The sequence below is a fragment of the Mauremys mutica genome, chromosome 4 (genome assembly GCF_020497125.1).
Source record: "Mauremys mutica isolate MM-2020 ecotype Southern chromosome 4, ASM2049712v1, whole genome shotgun sequence".
Classification (NCBI taxonomy): Eukaryota; Metazoa; Chordata; order Testudines; family Geoemydidae; genus Mauremys; species Mauremys mutica.
Window position 1 is genome coordinate 41,474,611 of NC_059075.1, and position 13,763 is coordinate 41,488,373.

Consider the following 13,763-nt stretch of genomic DNA (forward strand, 5'->3'; position numbering starts at 1 on the left):
GACATTATTTTTTATCTTGTTTCAGGCAAAACCAACTGTGTTCAAAACCTATGACTGCAGCAGCCACAACACTGGGGGAAGGGAAATCTGGTCCCCCCCGAGCAGTTGTGTCGGAGGTGGATGGGGAGGGCTGCACACTCACATTTCCTTGTTTTCTTTTGGAGCTTCCAATAAGCAGCAGGACTTTTTTTTTTAAACCTATTTCTACAGCCTGAAAGAAGGAATTAAAAAAATGAGTTCTGGAATAGGAACAAGTATGTTCCAAATTACGGAAAAGGAAGTTAAAGGTTCAAGTACGTGAGATCTGACTCCGCCTGTGTCTGTCTCCACCCCCTAGAGAGAAGCTTGCGTTGTGGCTTTTCCACTGCGCAGCAAAACAATGTGACATTGGGACTAGACCGCCCAGTGATCCATGGGAGCACAGGGGTGGTCCTTCTGCAAAGAAACAGCCCTGCAAAGTTCAAGCTTAGCCATCCAGCCTCTGCTCTGTCTCACTGGCAGCCCTGGGCCTCACGCGCCCTCTTTGGCTCACAAGCCTGTTGCCTGACTGGATTTTAAGGGGTTTAAAAAAACCTTTTCTCAGTAGAGTTTGTTTTGAGTTGGGCTTTTTTGTTGCGTGTGTGTGTGTGTATTTGTGTAGGAGTTTTCCCTGGAATGTGCCAGAGATGTACTTCTAAGAGTAGAGTGCCCTCTGCCGGCTGTAAATGGAAGAACAGCCAACCAATCCCATCCAGGAAGCTCGGGGTTGAACAGTATCCTCCTGCACACTCCTAGAGAAAGACAAAGAGATAGACACACAATATATTAGGTGTAAACTTTAAACTACATTCAAAGGGGACAGGTGACAAAACCCAACAGTTATAAAAAAGGTGACTTTAACTGAGGGTTGGTGAGGGGAAATGGAAAATTACAATAGAGTAATTAGGCGCAACAAGTAAACTAAAAGTGTGTGGTGGTGAGAATTAGCTCAGCATCTTAGACCTGCATTATGTATGTAAGAAGTATGGGGAATAAAGAGGAAGAACTGGAAGTATTAGTACATAAGCTAAATTATGACTTAGTTGACATCACAGAGATATCATGTGGGATAAATCTCATGACTAGAATATTGGTATAGAGGTGTATACTTTGTTCAGGCAAGACAGGCAGAGAAAAAAGGGAGGAGGTGTTACATTGTGCATCAAGAATATATACTCTGAGGTCCAGAAGGACGTGGGAGGCAGACCAACTGAAAGTCTCTGGGTGAAGATAAAAGGGGAGAAAAACAGGGGTGATGTCATGGTAGGGATCTACTACAGACCACCAAATCAGGAGGAAGAGATGGATGAGGCATTTCTAGAACAAATAATACAAATATACAAAACACAAGACCTGGTAGTAATTACATCTGTTGGAATAGTAATACATCAAAACACAAGATGTCCAATAAATTCTTGGAATGTATTGGAGACAACTTCGATTCAGAAGGTGGAGGAAATAACCGGGGGGAGGAGCCATTTTAGACTTGACTCTGACCAACAAGGAGGAATTGATAGCCAATCTGAAGGTGGAAGGCAATTTTTGTGAACATGAGCACGAAATGATAGATTTCATGAATCTAAGGAGAGGAATGATTTAATGAACTGGAAATCAAAGAGAAATCCTATAAAAAGCGAAAACATGGAAAGATTGCTAAGGATAAGTTCCAAAGATTAGCATGCACATGTATGGAAAAAATCAGAAAGGCTAAGGCACAAAATCAGTTACGCTTAGCAAGGGATATAGAAGGCAATAAAAAGGTTCTATAAATACATTAGGATCAAGAGAAAGATGAAGGAAAATGTAGGTCCTCTACTTAGCGGGGAAGGAGAACTAATGATGGATGATATCAAGAATGCTGAGGTGTTTAATGTCTGTTTTGCTTCAGTCTTCATAAAAAGGTTGATTGTGACCAGACACTTAATAAAATGCTAACAACAAGGGAGAACACAAGTCAAAATAGGGAAAGAAAATAAGTTAGATATATTCAAGTTGGCAGGGACATATGAAATTCATCCTAGGGTACGTAAAGAACTAGCTGAAGCAATCTTGGAACCATTAGAACTCATGGAGGACAGCTGAGGTCCCAGAGGACTGGAGAAGAGCAAACATTCTACTTATCTTTAAAAGGGGGAACAAAGAGGACCCAGGGAATTATAGACCAGTCAGCCTAATTTCAGTTTCTGGAAAGACACTGGAACAAATGATTAAACAATCAGTTTGTAAGCACCTCAAGGGTAATAGGATTATAAGGAACACCCAGCATGGATTTGTCATGAACAAATCATGCCAACCAGCCTAATTTCCTTCTTTGACAGGGTTACTGGTCTAGTGGGATAGAGGGAAAGCTGTAGACATGATATATCTGGATTTTGCTAAGGCTTTTGACACAATCTCACATGATATTCTCATAAGCAACTATGGAAATGTGGTCTGAATGAATTTACTATAAGGTGGGTGCACAATTGGTTAAAAGACTGTACTCAAAGAGTAGATATCAATGGTTAACTGTCAGAATGGGAAGCTGAATCTAGGGAGGTCCCACGGGTTTGTCCTGAGTCTAGTACTAGTCAATATTTTCATTAATGTCTTGAATAACGCTTTGGAGAGTATGCTGATAAAAATCTGTGGATGACACCAAGCTGGGTGGGGTTGCAAGCACTTTAGAGGACAGGATTGGAATTCAAAACAACCTTGACAAATTGGAGAATTGGTCTAAAATCAACTATATGAAATTCAATAAAGACAAGCAGAAAATACTACAAATCAAATGCACAACTATAAAATGGGAAATAACTAGTGAGGCAGTAGTACTGCAGAAAAGGATCTGGGGGTTATAGTGAATCACAAATTGAATAAGAGGCAACAATATACGGCAGTTATAAAAAAAGTCTAACATAATTCTAATGTGTGTTAACAAGAGTTTTATATGTTAGACGCGGAAGGTAATTATCCTGCTCTACTTGGCACTGGTAAGGCCTTAGCTGGACTACTGAGTCCAAGTCTGGGCTCCACACTTTAGGAAAGGTGTGAACAAATTGGAGAAGGTTCAGAGAAGAGCAACAAAAATGGTAAAAGGTTTAGAAAACCTGATATATGAGGAAAGGTTTAAAAAAACTGGGCATGTATAGTCTTGAGAAAAGAAGATTAAGCAGGGTCCTGATAACTGTCTTCAAATATGATAAGAGCTATTATAAAGAGGATGGTGATGAATTGTTCTCCTTGTCCACTGAAGGTCAAACAAGAAGTGATGGGCTTAATCTGTAGCAAGGGAGATTTAAGTTACATATGAAAAACTTTCTAACTATAAGAATAGTTAAGCACTGGAACAGGCTTCCAAGGGAGGCTGTGGAATCCTCATCATTGGAGGTTTTTAAGAAAGGTTAGACAAACACCTATCAGGGATGGTCTAGATGTACTTGGTCCCTCTTAGCAGACGGGCCTGGACTAGATAACCTCTTGTGGTCCCTTCTATCCCTACATTTCTAAGATTCTACATTTGTGGAATGAATCAAAACTAGGACCTGTGTGAAACAGTTCACAAATTGAAGAATCTGAACCAGTTAAACAGTTTCATGGAGCTCTGGGTCTTTGATCTTTGTAGAGAATCCTGATTGTCATAAATCTTGTTCCTATTGGGTAACAACACACATAAGAATTCAGTTGTGAGAAAGAATGCTTATCATATGTTTTGTTATTGTTAATTTACCAAAAAAAATTACATAACTCCAGAGCGCCCACCAAACTCTCACAATGTACACACACATTTTTGTCTTTCTACAGTTTGTTGTTTTTAAACTAGAAGGTCCCAAAAATCAAGACACTCAAAATGTGAACTTTTTTGGCCAACAATTAGAACTGAGAAACCAATTAAATGATTTTCTTCAAATGCCTCAGAAAATTCAAGCTTTCCTCAGATATGCTGAAAATTTGGGCAGATACACTGCGTTTTTTATATAAAACAAATAGGTTGAACTTCCATTTTATATGCAAAACAGAACACAGCCTTCACTATGTTGACCCAATGGCACCACCATAACAACATAGCCTTTGTGGTGATTAAAGGGTTTATGGCAGGGGTGGGCAAACTATGGCCCGGGGGCTGCATCCAGCCCCTCAGACATTTTAATCTGGCTCTAGAGCTCCTGCCAGGGAGAGGGGTCTGGGGCTTGCCCCGCTCTGGTGCTCGAGCACAGGGAGCGGGGTCAGGGGCTTGCCACGCTCCGTGCTTGCCGTGGCTCTGTGTGGCTCCCGAAAGCAGCCGCATTTCCCCACTCTGGCTCCTATGTGTATGTGCAGCCAAGAGGCTCCACACACTGTCCCTGCCCCAAGCGCTGCCCCTGCAGCTCCCATAGGTCAGGAACCAGCCTATGGGAGCTGCAGGAACAGCACCTGCAGAAGGGGCACTGCGCAGAGCTGCCTGGCTGTGCCTCCTCGTAGGAGCTGGAGGCGGGACATGCCGCTGCTTCCAGGAGCTGCTTGAGGTAAGCATTGCCCGGAGCCTGCACCCTGACCCCCTCCCATGCCCCAACCCTCTGCCTCAGCCCTGATCCCCCTCCTGCCCTCCAAACTCCTCAGTCCCAGTCTGGAGCACCCTCCTGCACCCCCAACCCCTCATCCCCAGCCCCACCCCAGAGCTTGCATCCCCCGCTAGAGCCCTCACCCACCCCGCCCGCACTCCAACCCCCTGCCTCAGCCTGCAGCCACCTCCTGCACCCTGAACTCCTCATTTCTGACCCCACCCCAGAACCCGCACCCACAGCCGGAGCCCTCACCCCCTCCCACACCCGAACCACCAATTTCGTGAGCATTCATGGGCCGCCATACAATTCCATATCCTGATGTGGCAGTGGCCCTCGGGCCAAAAAGTTTGCCCACCCCTGGTTTATGGTAATTCCTGAAAGGAACTGATCAGAGTATGGACTAGCTCACCTGATACGACTTTTGAACTACTGAACTTATTTCTTCAAAAATTCAAAACTTTCTTCCGTAGCACCCATTTGTTTAGCGATACATTCTCAGACACCACAGGTATATGAGCTATTTCTGCCACAGCTTAGAGAGAAGTCAGAAAATTGTGGTTTCAATAGGCCAGAACTTTTCCAGATTTGTGCTTTGTCTGAACTTCTCTTTACATTTCTCATCCTGCAGCTAGGGCCTCACTGTTTACACATTCATTCACTCACATACTTGCCTCTTACTCTCACATATACACTCATTCACATTCAGTACAGGTATTGTTTATCACATATATGCCCCCTCTAGCTCTCTTTTACACACATTTTCTCTGACACAGCTGTTTCTTTCTTATTGTTTTTCCCAAATTGTCCATTTCATTAAAAAAATGTTTTTGTTGCATTCTGAGGTCTTATTTTATGGCCATTGGCATTCTCGTGTGGATAGTGATGGACACACAGCCACGTTTCTTCTGCTCATATTCACACTGCTTTGTATTCTACCATTTACCTTGCCTACCTTTGCTTTGTGTTCCTGCACCAGTTTAATGCTGCAAACCTTTCAGTAATGCTGTTTGCACTGCTGAAGTGGCTCTGTGAAAAGGAACTGATAGAAAGGAGGACTTTGAATAGGCCAGTCACTGCTCCCCCATTTCAGGCCACCTTGCAAGCCAAGCTTGGTCTTTCACACTTACGGTAGCAAGATCAGCCACGGGATGACTGGGCCCTCTAGCAGCTGACACCTAGGGCTAGTCTATGCTGGCAATGCTAAAGTGCTGCCGTGGCAGCCCTTTAACATGGCTTGTGTGGTGACGGCAGAGCACTGGGAGAGTGTGCTAAAAAACCCACCTCCACGAGAGGTGTAGCTCAGGGGGTGTTTTTTCACACCCCTGAGCAAGAAAGTTGCAGCTCTGTAAATTGCCAGTGTAGATAAGTCCCTAGAAAAGTGTTGGTGCCACTGCTAGTTCTCCTTAGAGGACGGGAGAGTCACTGTGGCAATGCTTTTCAGGAAGGAGAGAGCAAAGGAGTTCCACAAGGGGATCGGAGGACAAGCCTTGGGCAGGAGATTGTCTGAGAAGGGTCTAATCTCCAAAAAGAACCCACGTTACATGCACAAAGTTCTTGGTGCTAGTATTAGGGCAATTGCTACTGACATCAACTCATCTCTCCCAATGGATGGCCGGCATGAGACAGCCCATGGTGTCTTCAGACTTTTGATACTGACATGACACCTAGTGGCCAAGATAGGAAACTGTCCCTCTGTATGTCATAAAAATTCCTGCAAAACAGGATTGCTCAGTTCCAGTAACAAGTCTGTGTGTCTCAAGACATCAGGAGGCAGGGGCCTGAAGTTTAGGTCTTCCATTCTGGCTATTATTATTATTAGTTTAATGTAGCACCCCTGGAGTCCTAGTTGCTTTCCAGCCATACAAGAATAGATGGTTCCTGCCCCAGAACGCTCACAGTTTCAGGCCTGATTGACAGACAGATTTTGAACTGGTCCAACTATTTCAGACAGGGGTGGGATTATTTTTTATCAAAATAGCTATGCCAGTACATCCCTGGTGTGGATACAGTTATATTGGTATGAAGGTATAAAGGTGCCTCATACCTGTATAGCTTATTTCCCTTCCCAGAAGATGGGGTGGGGGTGTTCTACTGCTTTAACTATACAGCTATAGTTAAAACAACACAACTTTTGTATGTAGACAATCCCTAAAGGATAGACAGACATAGACTGAAGTCAGGTATTTTCTCTACAAATCAAGAAGCTTCACTTTAGTCACATACATGCCAATTGTAAATGCTTCCACTTTAAATACCTCATTGCTCAAAGCCTCTCACTCTGTCCTATACAACATAGAGTCCTTGCAGAAAGCAGGATTTAGGTATTAATTTGTATGGAAAACATTAGGTCTTTATTTTCAAATTGTTTTTTAATTTTTGTAAATCTGTTAAAATTTTTGCTCTTGCAGGAAAATAAAAATAACATTCAGATACTACTTGTTATTTATCAAAACATAATGACCATAAAAGCCAAATATCATAACAGATTCAGTAATAAAATCATGATAATCATTTTTCCCGATATTTAATGTAAGTATCATGTACTGCAATCAAGCCAGTGCCTCATTTGTCTTGTTCCATCATCACGATTCTCCTTCTTCACTGGTCTCATTTGTGCCTACTATTCTGGGGGCTCTTATTAGGTGTCTAGTGAAATTTTTCTAAAAAGGTCTTGATCCTGTAAATGCTGCTGCCCCTGGACACTCACTGAAGTCTTTGGAAGCCAGGGAGCTCTGAGGCCCAACTTGTTTAACTTTCCTTCTTTGTAAATTCCAATACTAATGGTTGAAATTTCATTGGGTAAAAGGAGAAACAGACTTGTTTGTACATGTGTTAAGAGAGTACTCAGACTGGTGCATTTTGAACACAGAAATCACATCTAGTCCTTCTAAGCTTTTATTTGTTGTGTACCCATATTTTATATACATTGAGCCTGATTCTCCTCTCATCTACACTGATGTAAATCAGGAGAAACTCCATTAAATTCAGTGCATTTACAGAGGAGTAAAACAAATAAAACAGGTTTAAATAAGAGGACAATTGGGCCCATTATGTGTTTATGTGTATATATAAATAAAAATGTACACACATATAGATGGGGCTGGGAGGGAGAAAGGACTACTGCAAACTGAAACAGGAGAATGTGAAACAAGCTTTTCCTGAAGAACTGCACAACCAACTTGTAACAATTGATGCAAACTCTAACAACGTTAAGGAAAATTGGGCATCTTTTACAGACTCTGTATACTCAGCTTCATCCAATACCCTCTGTTCCATCACACATAAACATCAAGATTGGTTTGATGAAAACGACATAGGGGAACTATTGAAAGAGAAACAGCAGTTCCATAAAGCCTATTTAGAAGACAGTACTTCAACATCTAAGAAGTTAGCCTTCAACAACATCAAAAGGCCTCAGAAAGATGGAAAACTCATGGCTAAGCAGCAAGGCAGATTAAATTCAGTCCTACCCAGACAGGAATGACATGAAGAACTTCTATGATGCTCTGAGGACAATCTACGGGCCACAGTCATCAGGAACATCTCCAATACTGAGAGCTGATGGCACCACACTGCTCACTGATAAAGAAAAGATACTACAAAGGTGGGCAGAACACTTTAACCACATCCTCAATCGACAGTCATCTATTAGTGAGACAGCAAATGATCGACTGCCCCAGATCGATATCAACATATCTCTTGCTGATCTCCCAATGCTGATTGAAACTGTGAAAGTGATTGACCTGCTGTCAAATGGCAAAGCACCTGGAGCAGATGCTATACCAGCTGAAGTCTACAAGGCCAGAGGCTCACACATGGCTCTGAAACTGACTGAATTTTTCCAATCAATGTGGACTCAAGGAACTATATCCCAGGAGTACAAGGATGCATCCATCGTCCATTTGTACAAGTGGAAAGGCAACAGATAATCCTATAACAACTATTGCGGCATTTCCCTGTTGTCAGTAACCGGCAAAATTCTTGACAGAATTCTGCTGAATCACCTTATGCAACACATTGAACAGGGGCTCCTGCCTGAGAGTCAGCGTGGCTTCAGAAAAGGACTCAGGACTATAGAAATGGGGTTTGCAGCTTGTCATCTTCAGGAGAAATGCCAGGAACAGAACTCCAACCTGTACATGACTTTCATTGACCTGACAAAAGCATTTGATACAGTCAGTCAGGAGGGCCTTTGGAAGATCATGGCAGAATTCAGTTGCCCAGAGAAATTCATCACAATAGTTTGGCAATTCCATGATGGCATTCTTGCTCACATTGTGGACGACGGTGAGTCATCTGAACCATTCCCAGTCACCAATGGAGTTAAGCAGGGCTGTGTGTTGGCCCCAACTCTCTTCAGTATGATGTTCTCTGCCATGCTTACGGATGCTTTTTGTGACTGTGACACTGGAATTGGCATCAGATAGCGAACTAAAGGCAAGCTCTTCAATTTGAGGAGACTACAGGTGAAGACGAAGGTACAGGAAGTCACTGTTTGTGATCTTCTGTTTGCTGATGACTGTTCCCTGAATGCCAAATCTGAGTCTGACATGCAGCAGAGTATGGACCATTTCTCTTCAGCTTGTGACAACTTTGGTCTCATAATCAACATCAAGACAGAAGTGATGTACCAGCCTGCACCAGGAAAGCCTTATGTACAGTCTGATGATGTTCATCCATCGTTGTCGATGAAGACCTCAACAACTCATTCTTTCGATGACCGGATTCTGTGCGTCCGAAGATGACTGATCAGTCCGATTTGGGCATGGAACGTCCTGTCACACGTTGGGCAGACATGTGATGGCACTGTCGATGATGTGCGGGCAGCTCTGGACTTGCGCAGCTCACGCTTTCTTTCAGCCTCAGCAGTATGCCTCGCCTCAGCGGTATTACTGCCTGTGTGAATGAGGCTGCGCCATGCTGGACTGTTCAGTGCGAGGGTTTCCCATGTGGCGGTGTTAATCTCAAAGGACTTCAGAGAGGTCTTCAGCGTGTCCTTGAACCGCTTCTTTTGTCCTCCATGGGAGCGCTTTCCCTGGGCGAGTTCTCCGTAGAAGAGCTGTTTAGGAATGCGCTCGTCTGACATTCTCACGACATGTCCAGCCCATCTGGTCTGGGCTCTCATCAGCAGTGTGTGAACTGACGGCAGACTGGCTCTGATAAGGACTTCAGTATCGGGCACTTTGTCCTGCCATCTGATTTTTAGAAGCTTTCGCAGACAGGAAGTGTGGAAGTGATTGAGCCTTCGTGCATGACTCCGATAGACAGTCCACGTCTCGCAGGCGTACAGCAGAGTTGGAAGCACCACTGCTTGGTAGACCTTCAGCCTCGTTGGTAGGCTGATCCCTCGACGTTCCCAGACGTTGGAGCGCAATCGGCCAAATGCAGAGCTGGCTTTAGCAATTCTGCACTTTACTTCTTCATCGATTGACACTGCTCGAGAAAGGGTACTGCCCAGGTACGTGAAGTGGTCCACTGCCTGAAGTCTCTGTCCATTTACAGTGATGGATGGTTCTGAGTACAGAGTGTGGAGAGCTGGCTGGTGCATGACCTCAGTCTACTATCACAGTGAATGGCCAAACCCTCCAGGCAATGGACAAGTTCACCTGCCTCAGCAGTACACCCTCATGTGCAATTCACATCGATGATGAAACCAATGCCAAAATTACCAAAGCAAGTGTGGCCTTTGGCAGACTACGTGCACATGTGTGAGAGCATAGAGGCATTAGTCAACAAACAAATCTGAAGGTCTACAAAGACATTGTATTGCCAACTTTGATGTATGCATGAGAAACCTGTATGGTGTACAGCCACGATGCTATGAAGCTGAATCACTTTCACGTGGGCTGTCTGAGGAAACTGATGAGGATAAGATGGCAAGACAAGGTCCCAGATACTGAGGTTCTCATACGGGCAGACATTCCAAGCATCCATACTCTGTTGATAAAATCACAGATGAGATGGGCAGGCCATGTCACCAGAATGTCAGATGAGCAACTGCCAAAGAAGATCTTTTATGGTGAGCTAAAGGAGGGAAAGTGCTCTCAGGGAGGCCAAAAGAAATGTTTCAAGGACTCCCTCAAGTTATCCTTGGGGCGGTTCAACACTGATCCACAGTTTTGAGAAGATCTTGCTCATGATTGTGCTACCTGGCACAGCCTCATCCATACTGGAGCTACAGTCTATGACAGGTGTAGGCAACCTATGGCACGTGTGCCAAAGGTGGCATGCAAGCTGATTTTCAGTGGCACTCACACTGCCTGGGTCCTGGCCACCAGTCCATGGGGCTCTGCATTTTAATTTAATTTTAAATGAAGCTTCTTAAACATTTTTAAAACCTTATCTACTTTACATACAACAATAGTTTTATATTATAGACTTCTAAAAAGAGACCTTCTAAAAACGTTAAAATGTATTACTGGCACGCGAAACCTTAAATTAGAGTGAATAAATGAAGACTCGGCACACCACCTCTGAAAGGTTGCCGACCCCTAGTCTATGAGCAGAGGAGAACTGCTGAGGCAGAGCCGAAGCATCAGCAGCATAAATCTCACAACAGCAGCACGTCTGCTCTTAATCAAGCAACCCATAACAGCATCTATTGTTTAATTTGCCAAAGGCAATTCAAAGCTCAAATTGGCCTCATCAGCCACTCATGTGTTCACAGAAACCAAACCAACCAGTTATACCATGGTCATCTTTCAATTCTAAGTATGAACAACAACAACAAGCCTCTAACTGCCAGAAGCTGGGTCTGGACAACGGGATGGATCATTCAATAATCGCCCTGTTCTGTTTATTCTCTCTGAAGCATCTGGCACAAGCCACTGCCAGAAGACATGATCCTGGGCTAGATGAACCATTGGTCTGATCCAGTCTGGCTGTTCTGATGTTCTTTGCAACCACAAGGGCTACGGACGAGTTTTCTAATGCCAGTTTAAATTTTGCACAGTTTTGTGACTCCCCTCACAATGAACACATCTTTGGGCCACAGCCTGGGTCTCAGTCCCAAGGTTGAGAACCACTAATAAGAGAACCAACAATCACATCCACTTGAGGTACCTGAAATCACCTAGCATTCAAGGGGAGCACACCCAGGACACTCCTACCCATCCAGCACTCTAACCCAGGGAGCACTGTAACTCAAGGCACTGTCAGGTACAACACCCTAACTAGGGGAGCAAACCCAGGGTACCAACAGCTCACCCAGCAATTGAGATAGTGAAGCATGCTTACCTATCCATCTAGCTTGTTCATCAAAGCATTTACACTGTGCACATCACTGTGGTATGTGACTGCCTGAACACCAGGTTCACCTTTGTTTTGTCATCACTTCAGCTTCCAGGTGACTGTGAGCTAGAATGTGGAGTCCCACTGTCCCTTATGGTGCTGGGTATTATTTCCCCTCACCTGAGTGTATGTGAGAGGTGTGAATTTTAGTAGCTTGCATTTGGCTAGGTAGGGCATTTCTGTAGCACAGCACAGATGAACTGCAGTGAAAAGTAGATAGAAGAAAGGGGATGGGTTTGTTACCAGGAAATAAACCACACACATCCCTATGTACTATCACCCTCTGAGACTCCCATCACCACTTCCCTGACCCCTTGCTGGGCTGGTCATTTCCCATCACCTCAGTCTTGTCATTTGGATGACTTAGCATTGTGCCCATGCTTCTGTGGTGATGAGGCAGCATGGCAGTTCCTGGCCAAGTAGTGAGACTCGTGAGCAGAACGTCTGGTCTCCCGTGACATCACCCTGTAAGAAGTGGCATTGTCACTAGACTGGGTCTTGGAGTATGTTTCCAGGTCAGAGGTTGCTGTGCTGTACTGGGAGTGGGTTTGGGCTTCTGAGATGCTGAGGTTGGGCTGGGAGTAAAATTTCACTTCCAGGTCAGAGGTTGACATGCCCCGTGAGGCCGAATGTGGTTCACTCTGGGACAGCTGATGGCTGGAGGAGCCCTTTTGCTCACTGAATGCTGGCTCAGCAGAGTTCTGGCTGCTTGTGGATTCCCCAGTGATGGCTGGTTGGCACCATGAGCTGACAGAAGTGGTTGGGAAGTGGGCAAGGTCAGATTTGGGCAGTGCCCGAGGCTTCTGGCCAGAACACATCACCAGGGAACTGCGTGATGTGACCATTTCCACGGCAGTCTTGAAAGTCTGCAGCACTTGTTCACTCTTGTGCTTCTCCTTCTTCTGCCGTGACTCTTCCCTCCTTAGCTGCCACCGCTGGTCTCGTACCATCTGCTTCTGTGTGTCCACCAGGCTCCTATGTAGCAAGAGATAGTGAAGGGGGTGGGGGACAGAGAAAATGGGAAGTAAACAGAAGGTTACTGTGGTTGTAGACATCCACCTGTTCCCTCAGGATGCAGAGCTCTACAGTTAAGGGCAACTTGCTGCTCCCTATTGCCTGGGTCCATTCTCTTTTCTGGCCACAGGCAGGAGGCTCTAGATACTGATGAACCCAAAACACTATCTTGGATTCGTGTTCTTATGCTTTGGCTCCCTTTGAATCATACACTGTCAAGATCTTGCAGATGCTACTGCCCCCACACATCTGAGAGGGTCAGTGTACTGCAGCCTATGCTCTCTGTGCAATGCAGTGTGGAGGCACAGGCAAGAGCTGTGGGATTCTGTCTGGACTGGAGCTGGGTGACATTTTTCAGATGAAACTTTTTTTCACCAAAGGCAGACTCCGATTGACCAAAACATTTTGTGAATTTGTATTGAACTGGCTGACTTGTTTCAGTTAAAAAAAAAACCCCAAAAGCCCAAAAATGTTTTTACTTTTTGATCTGAAACAATGTTTTGTTTAGAATTTTATTAAAAATTCCTAGAAATTAAAGAGTAAAATAAATACTTTCTCTGTGATTTCAGATTGTTTATTTTGTGCATTTGAGTGCACTATGGGTACAGTCAATTTCACTGATTCCCTGTATAGTCAATCAGGGCCTGAACCTGCAGGCATTTACTGCCAGGCCTAGTGATTACTACTGAGTAGTACCATAGGGCCTGGTTCTCTGCTGCCCTGTATCTATGTAATAATTTACACCTGTGCAAACTGAATGTGAAGTGGGTGTAACATACTATTAAATCACCATACTATCATTCTAATACCTCCCCAACTTTGCATTCAGTTTGTATTGGTGTAAGTTACTACATAGATTGTAAACTCTTTGGGTTAGGGACTGTCTTTTTGTTCTGTGTTTGTACAGCACCTAACACA

At 44.3% G+C, this 13,763-nt stretch overlaps 2 protein-coding genes across 8 annotated transcripts in view; one reads left to right on the forward strand and one right to left on the reverse strand.

Moving 5' to 3' along the window:
* Positions 1-13,763, forward strand: part of ANGEL1 (angel homolog 1) — a 351,420-nt gene that overhangs the window by 283,495 nt on the left and 54,162 nt on the right. The gene's annotated exons all lie outside the window — the stretch shown is intronic.
* Positions 12,182-13,763, reverse strand: part of LRRC74A (leucine rich repeat containing 74A) — a 35,603-nt gene continuing 34,021 nt past the window's right edge. The window contains exon 14 of one of the 2 annotated variants that reach the window (XM_045012148.1): positions 12,182-12,806. In XM_045012148.1, coding sequence (XP_044868083.1) covers positions 12,182-12,806 — 625 coding nt within the window. The remainder of the gene's footprint in view (positions 12,807-13,763) is intronic. The other variant, XM_045012150.1, reaches the window with a different exon arrangement.